This window comes from Puntigrus tetrazona, chromosome 21 (assembly GCF_018831695.1).
Source record: "Puntigrus tetrazona isolate hp1 chromosome 21, ASM1883169v1, whole genome shotgun sequence".
NCBI lineage: Eukaryota > Metazoa > Chordata > Actinopteri > Cypriniformes > Cyprinidae > Puntigrus > Puntigrus tetrazona.
This window is the reverse complement of record NC_056719.1, coordinates 10,917,115-10,933,155: the sequence shown is the minus strand read 5'-3', so window position 1 is coordinate 10,933,155 and position 16,041 is coordinate 10,917,115. Positions and strand designations below refer to the sequence as shown.

The 16,041-nt window shown below is 39.1% G+C and overlaps 1 protein-coding gene across 2 annotated transcripts; it reads right to left on the bottom strand.

Annotated features, from left to right (window-relative positions):
* Nucleotides 1-174: 174 nt before the first annotated feature.
* LOC122326604 (phosphatidylinositol-binding clathrin assembly protein-like) lies at nt 175-15,971 on the bottom strand. Of its 2 annotated transcripts, XM_043221624.1 has the most exons (19): nt 15,234-15,971; nt 12,501-12,643; nt 12,201-12,276; nt 11,978-12,080; nt 11,724-11,817; nt 9,612-9,723; nt 9,315-9,421; nt 8,236-8,277; nt 5,668-5,753; nt 4,555-4,588; nt 4,244-4,386; nt 3,998-4,095; nt 3,292-3,408; nt 3,159-3,189; nt 2,908-3,040; nt 2,682-2,705; nt 2,503-2,559; nt 955-1,071; nt 175-866 (listed from the first exon to the last, which is right to left on the bottom strand). In XM_043221624.1, exons 1-19 carry the CDS (start codon nt 15,361-15,363, stop codon nt 852-854), a joined length of 1,662 nt encoding a protein of 553 aa, XP_043077559.1. In that variant the 5' UTR covers nt 15,364-15,971; the 3' UTR covers nt 175-851. The 2 variants fall into 2 exon arrangements, with proteins under 2 accessions (XP_043077559.1, XP_043077560.1); XM_043221625.1 differs by lacking the exon at nt 8,236-8,277.
* Nucleotides 15,972-16,041: the final 70 nt, after the last annotated feature.

Here is a 16,041-nt window from a genome sequence, read left to right as displayed (position 1 = left end):
ATCGGTTGTACACTCGGTATTAATGTGCATCATGGGATTGAATAAGTGCACTTCATAATGTACACCACTGTCACCTTTAATAGAGGGCATTTTCAGACATTCTCAGCCTCTCTGTATCTGCGGTGCACTTTTCATCAGATATGTAATAAATTGTATAATTTCCATACAGAAACATACTGCTGTATTTTACTTTAATCCAAACAGCCATACCTTACCATACCTGAATGAGGCATTACAAGTCATGTAGAAACAAATCGAACTTTTAAGGTGAAATCCAAAATGTTTGGGGACGAGACAAATGTACGAAAAGTGACCTGTACACATTTCTCCAAGACTCAAGAAATTGAGATGCCAGCCGCTGTGGCACAATCAACATTGACAGTGGTTGATTCGAAACACTATTCAGGCAATGTGCATACAAAACCGTGGCTTGGTTTAGACATTATAAACATTGATTCAAGTGTGCACAATTACAACAATCACTTTTCCAAACGGGAGGGGACGGGGGAGGGGCTTGACATCATGACAACTTTTCATTCCACTGCAATTCACTGTACACTGTCATTCCGTTTGCATCAGCCAGTGACATCATCAAAGAGGGCTGCCTAAAAACACTAGATTTTGACACTTAGAAATTAAAGGTAACATGTAAAATGACGGAGGACTGTTATGTCGCTGGATGGAGGGGGTATGTTACAAACACACGGGCTAAAGGGGGGAATGCCACATGAACATCTTCAGTCTCTTTGAGCCAGTTGAACCGTTTCTCATGTCTGCCTTGCCATTTTTGGTTTTGGGTTGGTTGATGTTTTTCCTCGGGCGTATGTGTCAGTTCATCATGCTCCTCAGTGCTACATGAAGTGCATCTGGAAAAAAGGAATCGTTTTAGCGTTGGTTACAAGTACGCAGAACAGACGTCAATATAATATGAATGACACTCTTGAGCGAGTATACCTGAGCTCCAGGGATTGGGGTGAATGGATTGGTGGTGCGCAGGATGGGCTGGTTATATATCACTGGCTGGGGAGCCATTAAGGGCATTGACCCCATCTGGCCCACAGGAGGAGGAATCTACAGAGCAATAAAATGTTCAGCGCGAGTGTTGTACTTAAGGGTTAAAGTCCTGTTGAGAAGTTCTTAAAGGGTTAGTTCACCCAGAAATTAAAAATGTTTTGCTCACCCTTAAGGTATCCTATGACTTTCTTCTTTCAGACAAATCCAATCGAAGTTATGTAAAAAATTATCTAAGCTTTACAATAGAAATAGGTGCTTGGTTTTTCTTTCAACAGTACAAAAGATATCAAATAATCCATATTAAAACATAACTCAGACAGTTCCAGGGGTTGAATAAAGACCTCCTGTGCAAATCAGTGTTTTTGTAAGAAAAATATTAAAAAAGTTAACTGTTAACCTCTAACCTTCGTACATGCAAACCTTTGTCTGGGCCTACATGAAGGAGGACATATATATATATATATATATATATATATATATATATATTTATTTCAAAATCCTCTGACATTCTTCTTTACAAATCCTCATTTTGTTCTTCTAATTTGTTTTTCTCTCTGTGCTTTATTTGACTACTTTTTGACTGTTGAAAAAAAAAAACCCACCTACTTCGATTCAAAAGCTTGGAAGAGCAGGGATCATTTTGAAAGTACTCATTTGCTTAAAAGAAGTAAGAATGCTTAGGTTGAATAAAACATGGACTAATTTTCATTTTTGGGTGGGATGTTTTAAGAGTAGCATAGGTGTAATTATGAATCAGGTGCATTTGTGTAACTGGTCGGAGCAAGACGATTAAAAATCAACAGAAATTAAAATCTAAAAAATAAAAATAAAAGGTTAATTGGGTGTATTTTTTATGTTTTTATTTATAACTGATTTTTTTGTTTTCTATTGTAATTGTTTAGTACAATGGTATGTTGTCTTTAAAAATATCCTAATGTTTAACAAGTAAATATGCTCTTTCCAACATTACTTAAACATACCATACTTAGATTAATTGGCTGGTGGCACAAAATTTTTTATATTTTAATAAAATAAAACTTACATTTATCAATTATGTATTAAATAAATCAAAAATGTACTATGGTTTACACATATTCAAAATAAATGTTTCCTGAGCACCAAATAAGCCTATTAGAATGAAGGGAATCATGTGACACTGAAGGCTGGAGTAATGGCTGCTCAATATTCAGCTTTGCCATGCCATGAATAAAATGCATTTTAAAAGAGAATAAAATAGGAAACATTTATTTTACATTGTAACACTATTTCGCAATACTAAAGTTTTACTGTATTTTTGATCAAATAAATGCACCCTTGCATTAAAAATATTCTAATATATATAGATATATATTATAGAATGTATAGAATGTATACAGCCTGTGATGTCACACTTCTGAACAGTAGTATATAAAACAGTTAATATACATTGAACCCTGAATATTATTAAGATGTCAAAATGATTAATTTGACAAGATAAAAAACTCCTACCATCCCATACACAGGCACTTGAGGGGTTGTCATTGGAAATGCAACCGGAGCTGGTGCCTGAAAAAGACAAACGTTGAAAAAGTAAGAATTAAGCGTATAGAAATAATTGTAACTCTTTTATTTTGATTGTTCTTTGAATGTAGCTGATTCAATCATGTTTATGTACAAGCAGGACTTACATAGCCAGTATAAATCATTCCATTCTGTATCATTACAAAAACATGCAGAAGAGAGAAAGACAAAGACATTACTGACAATCACACAAATCCAATAACTTATTTTGTGTTCTGTACAGTGTACAGGCCAAGTTGCTCAAACATGTTGTATTCAAACATATCGAAGCGAAGAAGCAGATTGAAATTTCCTAATGGGAGCATGCCTTGAGCAATGACTCAATTTCCATACCATCTGTGGCATCGGTATGGGAGCAGGGGCCAGGTGTGTGTGGCTCCAGGGTGCCGTGCCATTCATGGTTTTAGACTGCCAGTGGGAACCTCCAGACGATTTCTTCTCCAAATGAGTCCACTGAACTTCTGGCCTGAAAAGAAAGGATTCTTGCATCAGACTGTTACAGATGTACGTCATTTAGCAATGGCAATTGTCATGTGGTCAATAAACCTTACAAATAATTAGCTTTACATGCTAAAAATCCTTACTTTTTAGCTGGGGGTCCTCCAAAATGTAAATCTGTGACAAATGCAACATGTACATTAACATTACAGATATTACAGATATCCATAGTGTTAACTGCCATAGAAACAAAATAAGTGAGAGGGTTGAAAGACTCACTGCCCACAAGATTGGCCAAGGACGAGTCCAGATCATTAGTAAGTAATTTTCCTCCATTGTAGAGCTGTGTGCCTTGATTTTGGACCTGCGAGGAGAGGGTGGGCTTCAAAAGAGCTCCTATCCAATCTGCAAAGGAAAAAAGGGAGGAAACAATTCAATTATTTTTATTCCCAGCTCAATATGCAGAGACAAACATAAAGGGTTGCATATCAATTTCTTGCTTCAGTTGAAGTCAGATTTCAATTTGATTTAATGCAATTCAGGGTGGTTTTTCAGACTCATTCAAACTGGTAACCCATCTGTTTCAACTGCAACTGGTTCATAAGAGTCATTTGTTTGTGAATCTGACTACAGTAAAAATAGTAATTCCTTCATGAATAGGGCTATGCTGATCAAACTGTTTTTCATTCACGGAATTACAAACTGGTTCATTAAAGCACCGGTGTGTTTTTGAATATGAGTTATCTGTTTGACCAATGGAAGATGAAAGGGAACCTACTGCATTAGTTTGAAAATAACACACTTCCTGTTTAAAAGCCATTAAACTTATCATAAAAACGTGGAAAATACTCACCCATTTGAGAAGAGAATGTGCCATGTAACAAAGAAATAAAGAAAAGGCTAAATTAACATTGTTTTAAAGAAAGCGCATTAACATTCAGAAAATAGAAAACAAACAGAGACATCTTTATGCCAGTTCAATTACCTCCCCAGCTGTTGTTACTGGCTGGTAGGGTGGTTGTCTGAGCAGGGGTGCTGGAATTGTGTTGGAGATCAAAATGGTCATTGGTGAAGTTGTGCACTCTGTTTGGGATAATCAGGAAAACACTATTAAATCTTGTAATTGAACCACAAGCACTTGCTTGCTAAGTGAACGAATGCAATAAAGCAATTAATAGTGATGTTATTGCCACTGCACTAGCAACACTGTAGAAAAGCGGTCCTCATGTACCCGTTTGTGATGGTTAGATCAGGTGGACTGGACAGAAGCTCGGTGGCACCGCTGCTGGTGCAGCTACTGTTGGCACTGCCCACAGACTGGCCACTGGGGGATATTGTTGGGGTCTGCATGCCAATGTCTTTGAGCTGAACAGCCTGCAGAACAGAAATAACAGCAAAACTCGATGACACCGATGCCTAACATTTCAGAGAACGCGTAATTGTCTGGGTAAAAATATGCATAAGGGAGGGACTCGAATATGCGTCATGCTGTCGGCGCAATTTGATAAAAATATGAAGCGATAAATGAATTCGATTCATCACCTTTGCAGGCTGTAGTCTGTCACCCTCCACCTCCCTATGAAGGCAAAAACAGAACGATTTACTGGAAGGTCTGATAGCGGCAGAGACATAAACAAACAAATCAATTGCGCTATTTAGACGAGTTTCAGCATGTACATTATGAGGATCCGTGAAAACCTTACTGTGAACCAGAATCACCATGACAACATGATTAAGAGCTGAACTGTAATGACCATTCAAACTAGCATCTAATTTTGGGCCATGTGGATTTTGAATGCAACCAGACAAAAAGTACTGGTACTTTTCATAAAGCTGCATGATTATACCCGGTTTGTCTCTAAAATGTAAATAAGATTTTTCGAAATCTTCCATTTCTGATAAATAACTGATTTCTTTTGTTTAGTTGTCTACAATGTCTATATGGCACACCTGACTGAAGATGTCAGAGAATATAAATCTAAAATAATTTATTTATATTTTATAATAATGTTATAAAATTATGATATAATTTTGATCTATAAACGTCACATGACAAGAAATTTATATAATACAAATGATACCCCCATGAAAGTATATATGTTGTATGTTTTTAAAACTATATGAGATATAGTATTATATTATTTTTATATATTAAATTTTTAGAACTTAATGAAAAGGCAAGCCTGCTTCAGTCAAATAGAGTACCTCATTATAAAAAAATAATACATACAACAAAATACATTTAAAAAGATTTTAAAAATATTTTTACACACTTTTAAAATTTAAACATCCACTTCCAAAGAGCCTCAAGATGATTTAATTTTTAATAATTTATAATGAATGTTTTTTACATTCCATTTTTTACATATACATTCCATTATTTTACATAATTTACATTAAATCGTTTTATAAAAAATAATGTTGTGGGGAAGAAAAGAAGTTCGAGGAAAAGTTCGAGAAACACTGATCTTGAGCTGTTAAATCAAAATGACGGTTGAAAACAACATACTTAATGTGTGAAATCATTATGAATACAAAGAGTACAATTTCAAGAACTTGGCAGATATTTATAAACTACATTATCATCATTTTTTATTCTGTTCATTAGGCTTGACATTCGAATTTGTCATTGACCTGGATCCAGATTTCACATACCTGCCGACGGTAGAGGCCTCTTTAATTTTCTTGCCCTCCAGAGAAGCCAGATGTTGTTCCAGAGCTTCTAAGAGACTGCTGGGAGCCTGGTGGTGAGGTCGAGAAGGGATGAGGCAACACAGGTTTTAGGCAACACAACAAAATGGTTAAAAGCAGCAGCACAAAGTGATCAGAACTCACATACATACCCAAACACTCAAACATTTGCACTTCTACCTATGAATCATCAAATAGGAAACTACATATATATTTAGATTCTATCATTTTTATTCTCTCTCACACACACTCATACCTTCACACACACAAAGGCTGCGTAGCTAAGAGAACCTAATAGTGGTTATGAGATTCTGAAAACAAAGGGGAAACACAACAGAAGTAATTCAAGTGGAAAGGACTTAAGCTTAAAAGCTACACATGCAAAACAATATCTGTTTCCCATGCAAGTTCTCTGACATTTAAGACCTGCGAGGTCAACTCGAGAAGAATTAAAACCATGAAAAACAGAAAGCAGACTGACCTACAAGGGGGTTTTTCTAATCATGCACAGGATATAAACGCACATACTGCACAGGTATCAAAAGCCACAGCAGAAACCTGCTAATCTTTGGATTCCACTTGGATTTCTTGGAAATAAATCAGGAGTAAAATTGTAGCCGTGCTGCTTTTCGGCCTGATTGTAATGTCTGCATCGCCATTTTGATCGATTCCCAAAACACTTGGAAGCCAAAGCAGGTTAACCAAAGAAAGGCAAACATTGAGTGAGCCCACGCCGCCAGTATTTTATGCACGTATTGCACTTTGGTCCAAAAGGAGCAACGTCAATTGAATCGAAACGCCGGCCGAAAGGATTCGGCACACGGGCACGTGCGTCCGCTCTTATACAACGTTTGCCTTTGGGCCACGAGCTGTGTCCGGTGTGCATGCCAATTCAGAGGAGGAAATTTCATGAATAACAAAAGAGCAGATTTCTCAGACGTGTAATTTTGAGGAAGACAACAGAGGGAGCATTCTACTGAGAAATCTGAAACGTATGCAACGAAACAACACACTATTAAAGGAGAGATAAACAAGGAAGAGAAGTTAAGACAAGGGTTCTACAGGAGCAGGAGTATACAAAAGGCCGTGATGAATATCTAGCTTACAGACAAGAAAAGGCACTTAAATAGGACTCGTGAAATAAGCCTAATCAATGGTGCTAATGTACTTGAGAATAGAACGCAGGCCTTCTGAATACTGCTTCAGCTTAAGAAAACAAGGCACTCCTTCCAATAAAATGTATTGTTGACATGGTTGAAGTACCACTCTGTAGTGTGCCAGCCCAACACCTTCAGGAGTCCCTGTCCAATGTAAATGAAAATGTCAAATATGCCAAATGGTGGCAAACTGAAGGGGGACGTCAATGCCCGGCACCCCAGCAGAATTGTCGAGAGACGCTGGAAAAGCAGGTCTATATTTGGCAGTGCCGCTGACTATAAAACTTCACGAGGTGCCAGGCAGAATTTAGTCCCCAGCTCCAGTTTTGAGGCATTCTTTTAGTTTAGTGCACATTCACTGTTCTTCCCAAGAAGCTATCCAAGCAGAATACCCTACCAGTACAGAGATATATGGCAAAGGTGAGTGCGTACCGGTTAGGAGAGCTCTTTATTTAACGAAGCTGTGCCTACAACGTCAGACTGGCCACGTACAGCGTGGCAGAGATCGCCGCACAAGCACCATTTAGCCATATATCAATCCGTGTAAAGCCGCCTTTTCGCAGTCTCCGGCAAACGACCGACCAGAAGTCGCTCCTTTGCAATGGAGAATCGCAAATTTCGAAATTTGTGGACCCGGACTTGAGCGTCGGTTGAGCTTAAAGATTGCAACTACTGCGACCACATGCGACAGATTCAGTGTGTTCCAGTCTATAAACTATGCGTTTCGCCATATTTAAAAAAAAAAAAATTCGCTACAACTTACAATAAGCACTCTTGTAGAAATGGCGGCAACAATAATTCAAAAATAGCAACTTTATAATTAGTATAACAGTTATTTCCACTCATGATATATAGTTTTCTCCAACTGCCATTTATTAATCCATTAGTCTTGGTGAGAACGCGGAGTGTAAATGCGATCGTCCGACAGTCGTACACGAGTGTCGGAGACGGCGAAGATGCGGCTTTCGAATTACAAGCAGTCAAATTTCTCATGGGTATATGCCAGTAAGAAATAGTGGCTCGAGGGGCAAGCACTAAGCTTTAATGAGACCTTAATTGACTGTTCATTGCTAATCAAATGTGGTTATAATCAAGGCAACGGCTATCAGAGATAGCACCTGTAAAAATTCACATAGACTAGCTTTGGTACCCATTTACCTCTGGCGACAACAGAAAATGCAAAACAGCACATCTGATTCCTTGGGAGTGCGCGGGTATGGAGTAAGTTTCTTGAGGCCCCTATCCTAAAAGTCTGATAGATGAGGGGGAAATCAAAAGAAATCAGGGCTGGGGATGATGGTCTATGGGGTGAGAGGTGAATGAGAGATCAGGGTGAAGCCACATGAGAGAAACTGAGATGAAATGCACCACTAACCTGTGAGAGATCTGGGATGTCAACCTGATCAATTCCAACTTGCTGTGACACAAAAGAAAAGGAAGGGAGGGAGAACGGAAAACAAAACGTGAAACCAAACGGTAAAAAGAGAAAAACCGAGGCACGTGGAGAAGGGAGAAAGAAGAATTAAGAAAAAGAGCCATTACTCCATGCAGTGTATGAAAACCAAAAACGAAAGCATGGACGACTGGATGGATGGACACACACAGACATTGAGGTTCTGGAGGTGGCGGAGATGGTGAGTGAGAAGACACTTGTAGGTCAATGGTGAGATATTTACATGACTAGGTGAGAAACATCCAAAAGAAACACACAACTAATGTTGACTTTGGAAAAAAGACAAGAAAAACAAATGGCATACACACATTGTTATACAAAGAAAGAAATGTGCTCTTAAAGTCAACTTTAGTCAGTTTTTGGATAGCACTTCACCCTTTTCCTGAAGTCATATTATTCAGCCAGAAAGCAAAAAAGAAAAGGAGAAAAACCAAAGAGAGAAGAGAAGAAACCAAACAAAAAACTCAAGAAGGATGTGCTTAGCATTTTTCCCCAATATATGCCTCCATACACATCAAAATAATGGGCTTTACAGACAAAAGTAAACAGCTAAATTCCAACCATCGCACTGGCACAGTTGTCAAAGATATCATGTCCTTTATCAAGGTGCCCGGTGTTCATTCATCTAAGCAGAATCAAAGCTTTATCTTTGCAGCGAATCTTATCTTGTCATTAAAGCAATTATTCATCCAATAGATCCAAATTGACAACTGTGCCTGCATCCAAACGGCAAAACAAAGGTTCAACTCATCGTTTGCACATTAAAGGACTGTCGTTGCAGTCGTGTCATAGCTCTGGTCTTGCTGTTGTTGAGAGGGACAGATAGATAGAGAGACTTTCTGCTAAGGCATGCAGTGCAGGCACCAGAACAGGCAGCATGAGGGGGGGACCTCTGATACAGATTCTTGGACCAAAAGGCAAGAGGGACACTTAGCAAAAAAGGGCCTGAATAAGATGAGCCCAACCATCCCATGCATGGATTATATCTGGAGACGTTTTACCTCTGCCACCTTGAGAAACTCGGAGAGCTTGGTCATCCTGATAAGAAACCTCTTGTATATTTCCAGCGCCTCTTTGCATTGATTCTTCTTCATATTAAAATATTTCTCTTTGAAGTGAAGAAAAGAGTCCATTTAGCAAGTTAACATTTCTCTTTGAAGTACGAGAGATATTTTTAAGACATGTAATATATTCATGTATCAAAGTTGCTGTGACCAACAACTTTTGCGCCGCACATTCATATGCGTACACAAACTACTGAAATTACATGGATCTTTGCTCTGAGGTGAATGCATTACCTAGCAGATTAATGACACCCTCGTTGTAAGCAGCAAAGATGCGGATAGAGTCCTTGAAGAGCAGCGTGAAGGCACAATTGATCACCCCATTGGTCAGTTCATTAGAGCTGGCCTACAGGGAAGCACAGAGTCACAAATGCAATCAAAGCATTTAAACACCGGCTTGCTGTATTTCTGCATTCCTACTAGGCATCTATAAATCATCAAGCAATATCAAGCTTCCAGAGTTCTCCTTGTGTGGGAAGCTGCGTCTGATGCACCATAGAGAGGTAAGTCGTTACAAGGGTGAAAAGTGAAAGGTTCAGCTATGTTTTCAAGAAGATTTTTCATAAATGCAGGCAGAGGAAGACTGAAAGTTGTTTGTTTCGTGCGTTTTGCATTTTAAAACTTAAAAACTTAAATGTTCTAAATCCAAAACAACAGTTAATATACAGTATCCTTAACGTCCATATAAAATGTTTTATTCCTATATCGTGTAATATTTTATATTTTCCTGTAGTTTTATGAATAAATAAATAACAGTTGACATATGCATTATCTATACCAGCGTTTCTCAACTTCCAAAATTGGGTCAGTCAAACAAACAAAAAACAAATAAACGTAATTATTATTATTTTTTTTTTTTTTTTATGCGAGACTTTTATTTTAAAAGGCATGCATGAAAGCCGTTGACACTTCTGTTAGATGTAGTTTAAAAGAGTGCCTGGGTCCAAAATCGGGCTTAATGTCACTATCACTGTTTTATTGTTATTTCGCACCTTACGAAGTAAAGTCTCTTTCCTCAGAAAAACGAACTATTCTGTATTGCCAGATGTTATATTGCGCTCCTAGCGAGCAGTCTTCAATATCAATGCGGCGCCGCACTGTATATCACTTCATTAAAGCGCAGAAACAACACGAGCATGCCAGCGTGTGACATAAGTACAGTACAGACAGATGTTTCTGCGTGTGTCAGCTGAGGAGGTTTTCCGACTACTGAGGTTTCAATGTTTCATTAACATAAATGTTAGTATTGTATGTATTCGCCATGGTAACGGTTGTTTCCATAACCCAAAAATATTCTTTAACATTCTTAATGTTTAAACAATTACAATAGATTGTTGAAAATCCTAATATGTCGTTGATATTTATACGTATTTGGTACATTATACATATATTATAGATGCACCATTAATTCGTGATAATAATATAAAGAGCAACTATTTTTTTCAACACATAAACTATTTTTTATTTACCTGTCCTGTTTACTTGTGCTATATAAACAAAAGTTTGGGGTAGATGTCACGGATATGTCACTTGCAGCTATGAGCACTATGTGGTAGCAGAAAAACACTGGTAACAAGTGGGGATAAACTACATGGAATAAGAGAAAATAAGTTATTGTTGTGCCTTTGGATGTCAGAGTTGGAATGCAAATCATTTTCATAGAATACTGTCATTAAAGATGCTATTTAAAAGTAAACAGAGAGACTATGAATGAAACCTGCTGCAATGACCCTACTTTAAAAGCATTAATTTGATTTAAATAAAAGGTCTACATAATATTCAATATTCACATTCACAGTTAATATGAGGCATATTTTATTTATAGTTACAGCTTGAAATACTGAAACCTATAAAATTTCACATAACATTTACCTATTTTATTTCACATTTCTGACTTTTATTTATCGGAAATGCAAGTTTACATCTCCTAGTTCATACTTTATAACTCTAAATAGTTTAAAACTGCAAGCTTGTCAATTCTCCCAGAACTGTGGGATATAAACGTATGATTCTGAGCTTGAGGGGAAAAGGTTTTTTTTTTTTTTTTTTTTGCAAGAAAAAAAGGCATACATTTATATTCTCTTATTCCATGGCTTCCATAGACTGCTACTTTAAAACTGACATTTTCTACCACCATTCAGGCTCCGCCCACAAAACGCAGCAATTGGTCTATACTTCGTCAACATTGCCTGCTTTAGGATGCACATGTGTTAAATAACGCGCTGTAAAAAAGACATGCAGTGTTGCAAACGGAAGAGCAAATATTAAATAATTATACCGATAAAAATCATTCATTTTATTCACACAATTTTGGCTTTGAAATCTGTGATATTTTACACCCTGTACCTCAAAGTCCAGAAGGGCGTCCAGCTGATTCTGAATGATAGGTAGAGTCTTCATCAGCTTTTCTATGCTCATACTGCGCATCACTCCATCCGTCCTGCGCAGAACATATTAACGGCGCGGGGTTACACATAGTTGAAACAGACAGGTGTGACCACAACTGTAAACCTTCAAAGGCTGCCGTTCTTTCTGCGGTAATGCCGCCATTTGTCTTATTTGTCTCATTAAGGGATATTTCCCCAGAGCAGACGCCTCACCCTCTCTTCATCTTGGTGAAATCAGCTGCGACGAGTCTGTAGGACAGAGCCCTCTCGGTCAGATACCTGCTGTAACGTCTAATGTAGATGGACATATCATAACCTGGAAGAGACGTTCAATGATACAGCGCTTTAGGCCACTTAAACTTCACAAGCAGCATAAATCCGACGAGTAGGCTCACAAACACAATTATCATGAAGCATCGTTAACCGTAAAACATACCTTGTAATGCGCCTTTATCTACGAAATTATTCAAGTTAAAGAGTGTGCTTCTTGATGCAAGGTACTGGATAAACCTCTGGATGACAAAAAAGCAAGCGCGGGGTTATCAGTTAAGCCAACTGAGCAGAACAACAACATGAAAAACACGAAAACAAGAAATGTTAGCCGCATAAAAGATTTAATACTTTAAAAAATGGACCGAGCGGCCCTGGCAAGCACTTTTTACGCAGATTTTAGCGCCGCGCTGCATTTCATCGAGAAACTGACACGAACGAAAGGAATTCAAGCAGCAACTCTTACCTCATTGCCGTACATCATGAGGTGGTGCGTAGTAATGAGAGCTTTAAAGACCACCACCCAGCTCTGATTTGCTGTCCTCTCAAACAATGTGTCAGCCAAGTGAGGTATATTCACGTTCAGCTCATTGGTGCAGTGCATTAGATCTGTGGGCGGCGAGCAAAACAGAGCAGAAACAATGACTGTACATGATCCAGGAAGATTGCATCGTGGTTTCAAAAGTCTGTGGACCTACTTATTAGTTAAACACTGTTCAAAAGTCTGGGGTGAGAAGGATATTAGAAGGATAATACTTTTATTCAACAAGGATTGGATTAAAGGGACAGCTCAGCCAAAAACGAAAATGTCTGTCATGATGCTATTCCAAACCTATATGAGCTTTATTCTTCTGCTGAACACAACTAAGAAAATATTTTGGAGAACGTGGGTGAACAGTTTATGGTAACCGCTAACTTCTACGTTTTTTGGGGGGGGTACATCAACTGTTTGATTATTAACATTTTCAAGAGTATCTTATGTGTTCAACAGAAAAAACTAAAACAAATACATGTTTAGAATACTTTGAATAAACAACGACATGGGGTCATTTTTATTTTTGGGTGAACTATCCCTTTAAATTGATCAAAAGTGACCGTAAAGACATTTACAACTGTTTTCGACATTAATATCATAGTATTGAGAAATGTTTCTTGAGCACCAAAATCGATACATTGATTTATGAAGGGTCATGTGACACCGAATACCAGAGCAATGGCTGCTAAAAATTCAGCTTTGCCATTAAAGAAATAAATACCATTTTAGAATGCATTAAAACGGCTCTTTTAATTTGTAATATTTCAACACATTACTGAATTTTTAACCAAATAAATGCAGCCTTTGTAAGAATGCGACACATCTTTTAAATAATTACACACCCCAAAATTTTGAACAGTGTATTTGTTCAAAATAAAAATACTTTTTTTATACATTTGAAAGATAGCATTGCCTACGAACAGGTTATAATTTAAAAGCTTTTTCAGCTGCTCTCATCACTAACTGGCGCACAAAATCAAGAACATAGTCGTCCGCTTTACTTAAACGTTTTAGTATTAACAAGTGTACCAAAATCCCTTTGGGGGTCCGTAAACGAGAACTCCATAAAGAAATGATTTATGAGTGAGTCTGTTGAACAGCCTGCACAAAGCCCAGACCTGAACACCTTTCGGATGAATCGGAAAGCTGACTGCGAGCCAGAGAAGCGCTTCTGTGTGAATAGGAATGCATCCCTTCATCCAACATCTAGGAAAGCCTTCCCAGGAGAACGGGAGCGGCGAGGAAGGACCGCCAGATAATGCCAATTGCTTTGAAATCAAATGTCCAATAAACGATCCGATAATGTTTCGTTCACTCTTTCCGTCGCATAGCTGGTATAAAACTGTACAGTTCATCTAAATTCATTTTAATAACAATATTTATCCGTTGTCTGCTTCGGTGGTTCCTAAGGTAGAGTGCCAGAAATGTGATGTTTGACCGTAATAGAACGATTCGTACCGATTCCGGTCTGCTAACATGACATTACTTGAATAGCGGTTGCTCAAAAGTTACACTTGATTTCTCTCTAATTAACTGATAATAGAACTTGTGTCGGTGAATGCTAGCGCATATTCAGAGAACACCTGCTACCTTTATTACTTTGAATGAGCCTGGCAGTTTATTAGATCCGCAGGCTGCTTGCTTTATGTCCCCCACAGGACATCTGCTCCGGACTCATTAACTGACAGCTTAATTGATAACCCGCTTCATTAATCAGCTACGCTTAGTTATTATTAGTGAATTGAAGAAAAACTCATTTTGACACGACAAGGAAGGCGCGCCTTCGAGTCCCGTGTTAGGTGTCCGGACCTCGGTCACAGCAATCACCTTGCCAAGACAGTGATGGCATTTCGATTTCAGAATCAAACGTTTCTCCATTGTCGGGACTCATGTCAGTAAACAGCATTTTTACAGGCAAAAAATACGCTTTGACCTAACGAACGCAAAGCGAGTGGCCTATTTAATGTTCAAATGTTCAAATGAACAAGGTTGAGGTGATCTAATGCGAGACACCTCGGCTACAAACACCACTGCATTACACTGCTGTCACCTTCAATGACTCAGACTAGGATGGCAAACTGTGTAAGTCAACAATGGAGAACCACAAACAGCAACACCAACACTGAAAACAGGACTTAAGGTACGAATCACGAGCAACCTGCACCTCGCTTTGTGCACGCAAGCTAGTGTGCATCAAGCTGTGCCCTTGACATTGCATGTTTCCTATAGGATCCGGCCGTGGACGCGTTGTCTACACAGCAATCTGCACGATTACTGAATAAACAGCCGGCTGTGGCACGCGCGGAATCAAAACGGTTCGAATGCATTTTGAATAAATAATTGAATAACGTCATGTGAAACGGTTAAGAGGTCCCCGTCGTATGCAAATTGGTCAGTGTGTCAATCACGCGTTCTAATTTGCATCACGTCCGCGCGGGACTGTGAACATGCCACGGTGACCTTCAGTTAATTGATGAAATGAACTCTATAACGGCCGTTCAGAAATCATCATCTACTGTAATCGTTTGAACGTCCTCGATTAGGTCGTAAACGAGCGGCCGGCAAAGAGTGCGTGTATATGACAGCCGAAGCACACAGTGCAAAACACAACGGGTGACATTTCGCAGCGTTTTTTTTTTTTTTCTTCCCCCTGCCTTAACCTACAATCAAGGTGCTTCTTCTTGGGCGCGCTGACTTCGTGCGTCGTGGCCTTGCACACGGCTTTGCTGATGGCAGATCCGGTCATGCTGTGCTGAGCCGCGGCGATCCGGTCCGTGATGGACTGTCCCGACATATTACGATTTTCAATAAATCGTCTCTCAAACAGATCTATTCGCTGCAGGGGTGTGTGGGAGCCCGCTCCGTGGGCTTAGTCGGTCTTGCGGTGAGCGCTACCCTGATACGAACCGGACACGGGCGAGGATGCTCTGACATTCAGATAACGGCAATCACCGCGCGCTGAAACGATGACAATATAATGACCGATCGTTATTTAAATAGGCCTACCCGTTCAGCACGCGCAAAAAAAGGACACTGCGTTACTCGCTAGCCTCCGGTGTTGCCGGTTAACCATGTAATTGCTGTTCGAACGAAGCTAACTACGATCTCGGCGAACGAAAATGAAAATCGGAGAGTACTCGACGTCTAGCCGCGGAAAATCTCGCCCTGCTTCATTGCATGCGCGGAGTCGGTGCATCACGGAATTTGATACCAAGCATCATTTTCCAAATTCCTTCAGCGCCCTTACGCGTTATATAAATGCATGCGCTACCGAGAATACGAAACGCTACGATACGATCCCAGTCGAACAGCAGTTGCAGCGGTGGTCCTAAACGTGAAAATTCAGCATCTCGTCGATGACATCTTTGATGAAGCAACAATTCCAATTTCCTATAGTTAACAGTCGGACGCTCCGCGCAAAATGGCAGTATGAGAATCAGGTGACTGGAGAGGGGGGCGATTGGCCTGTGTC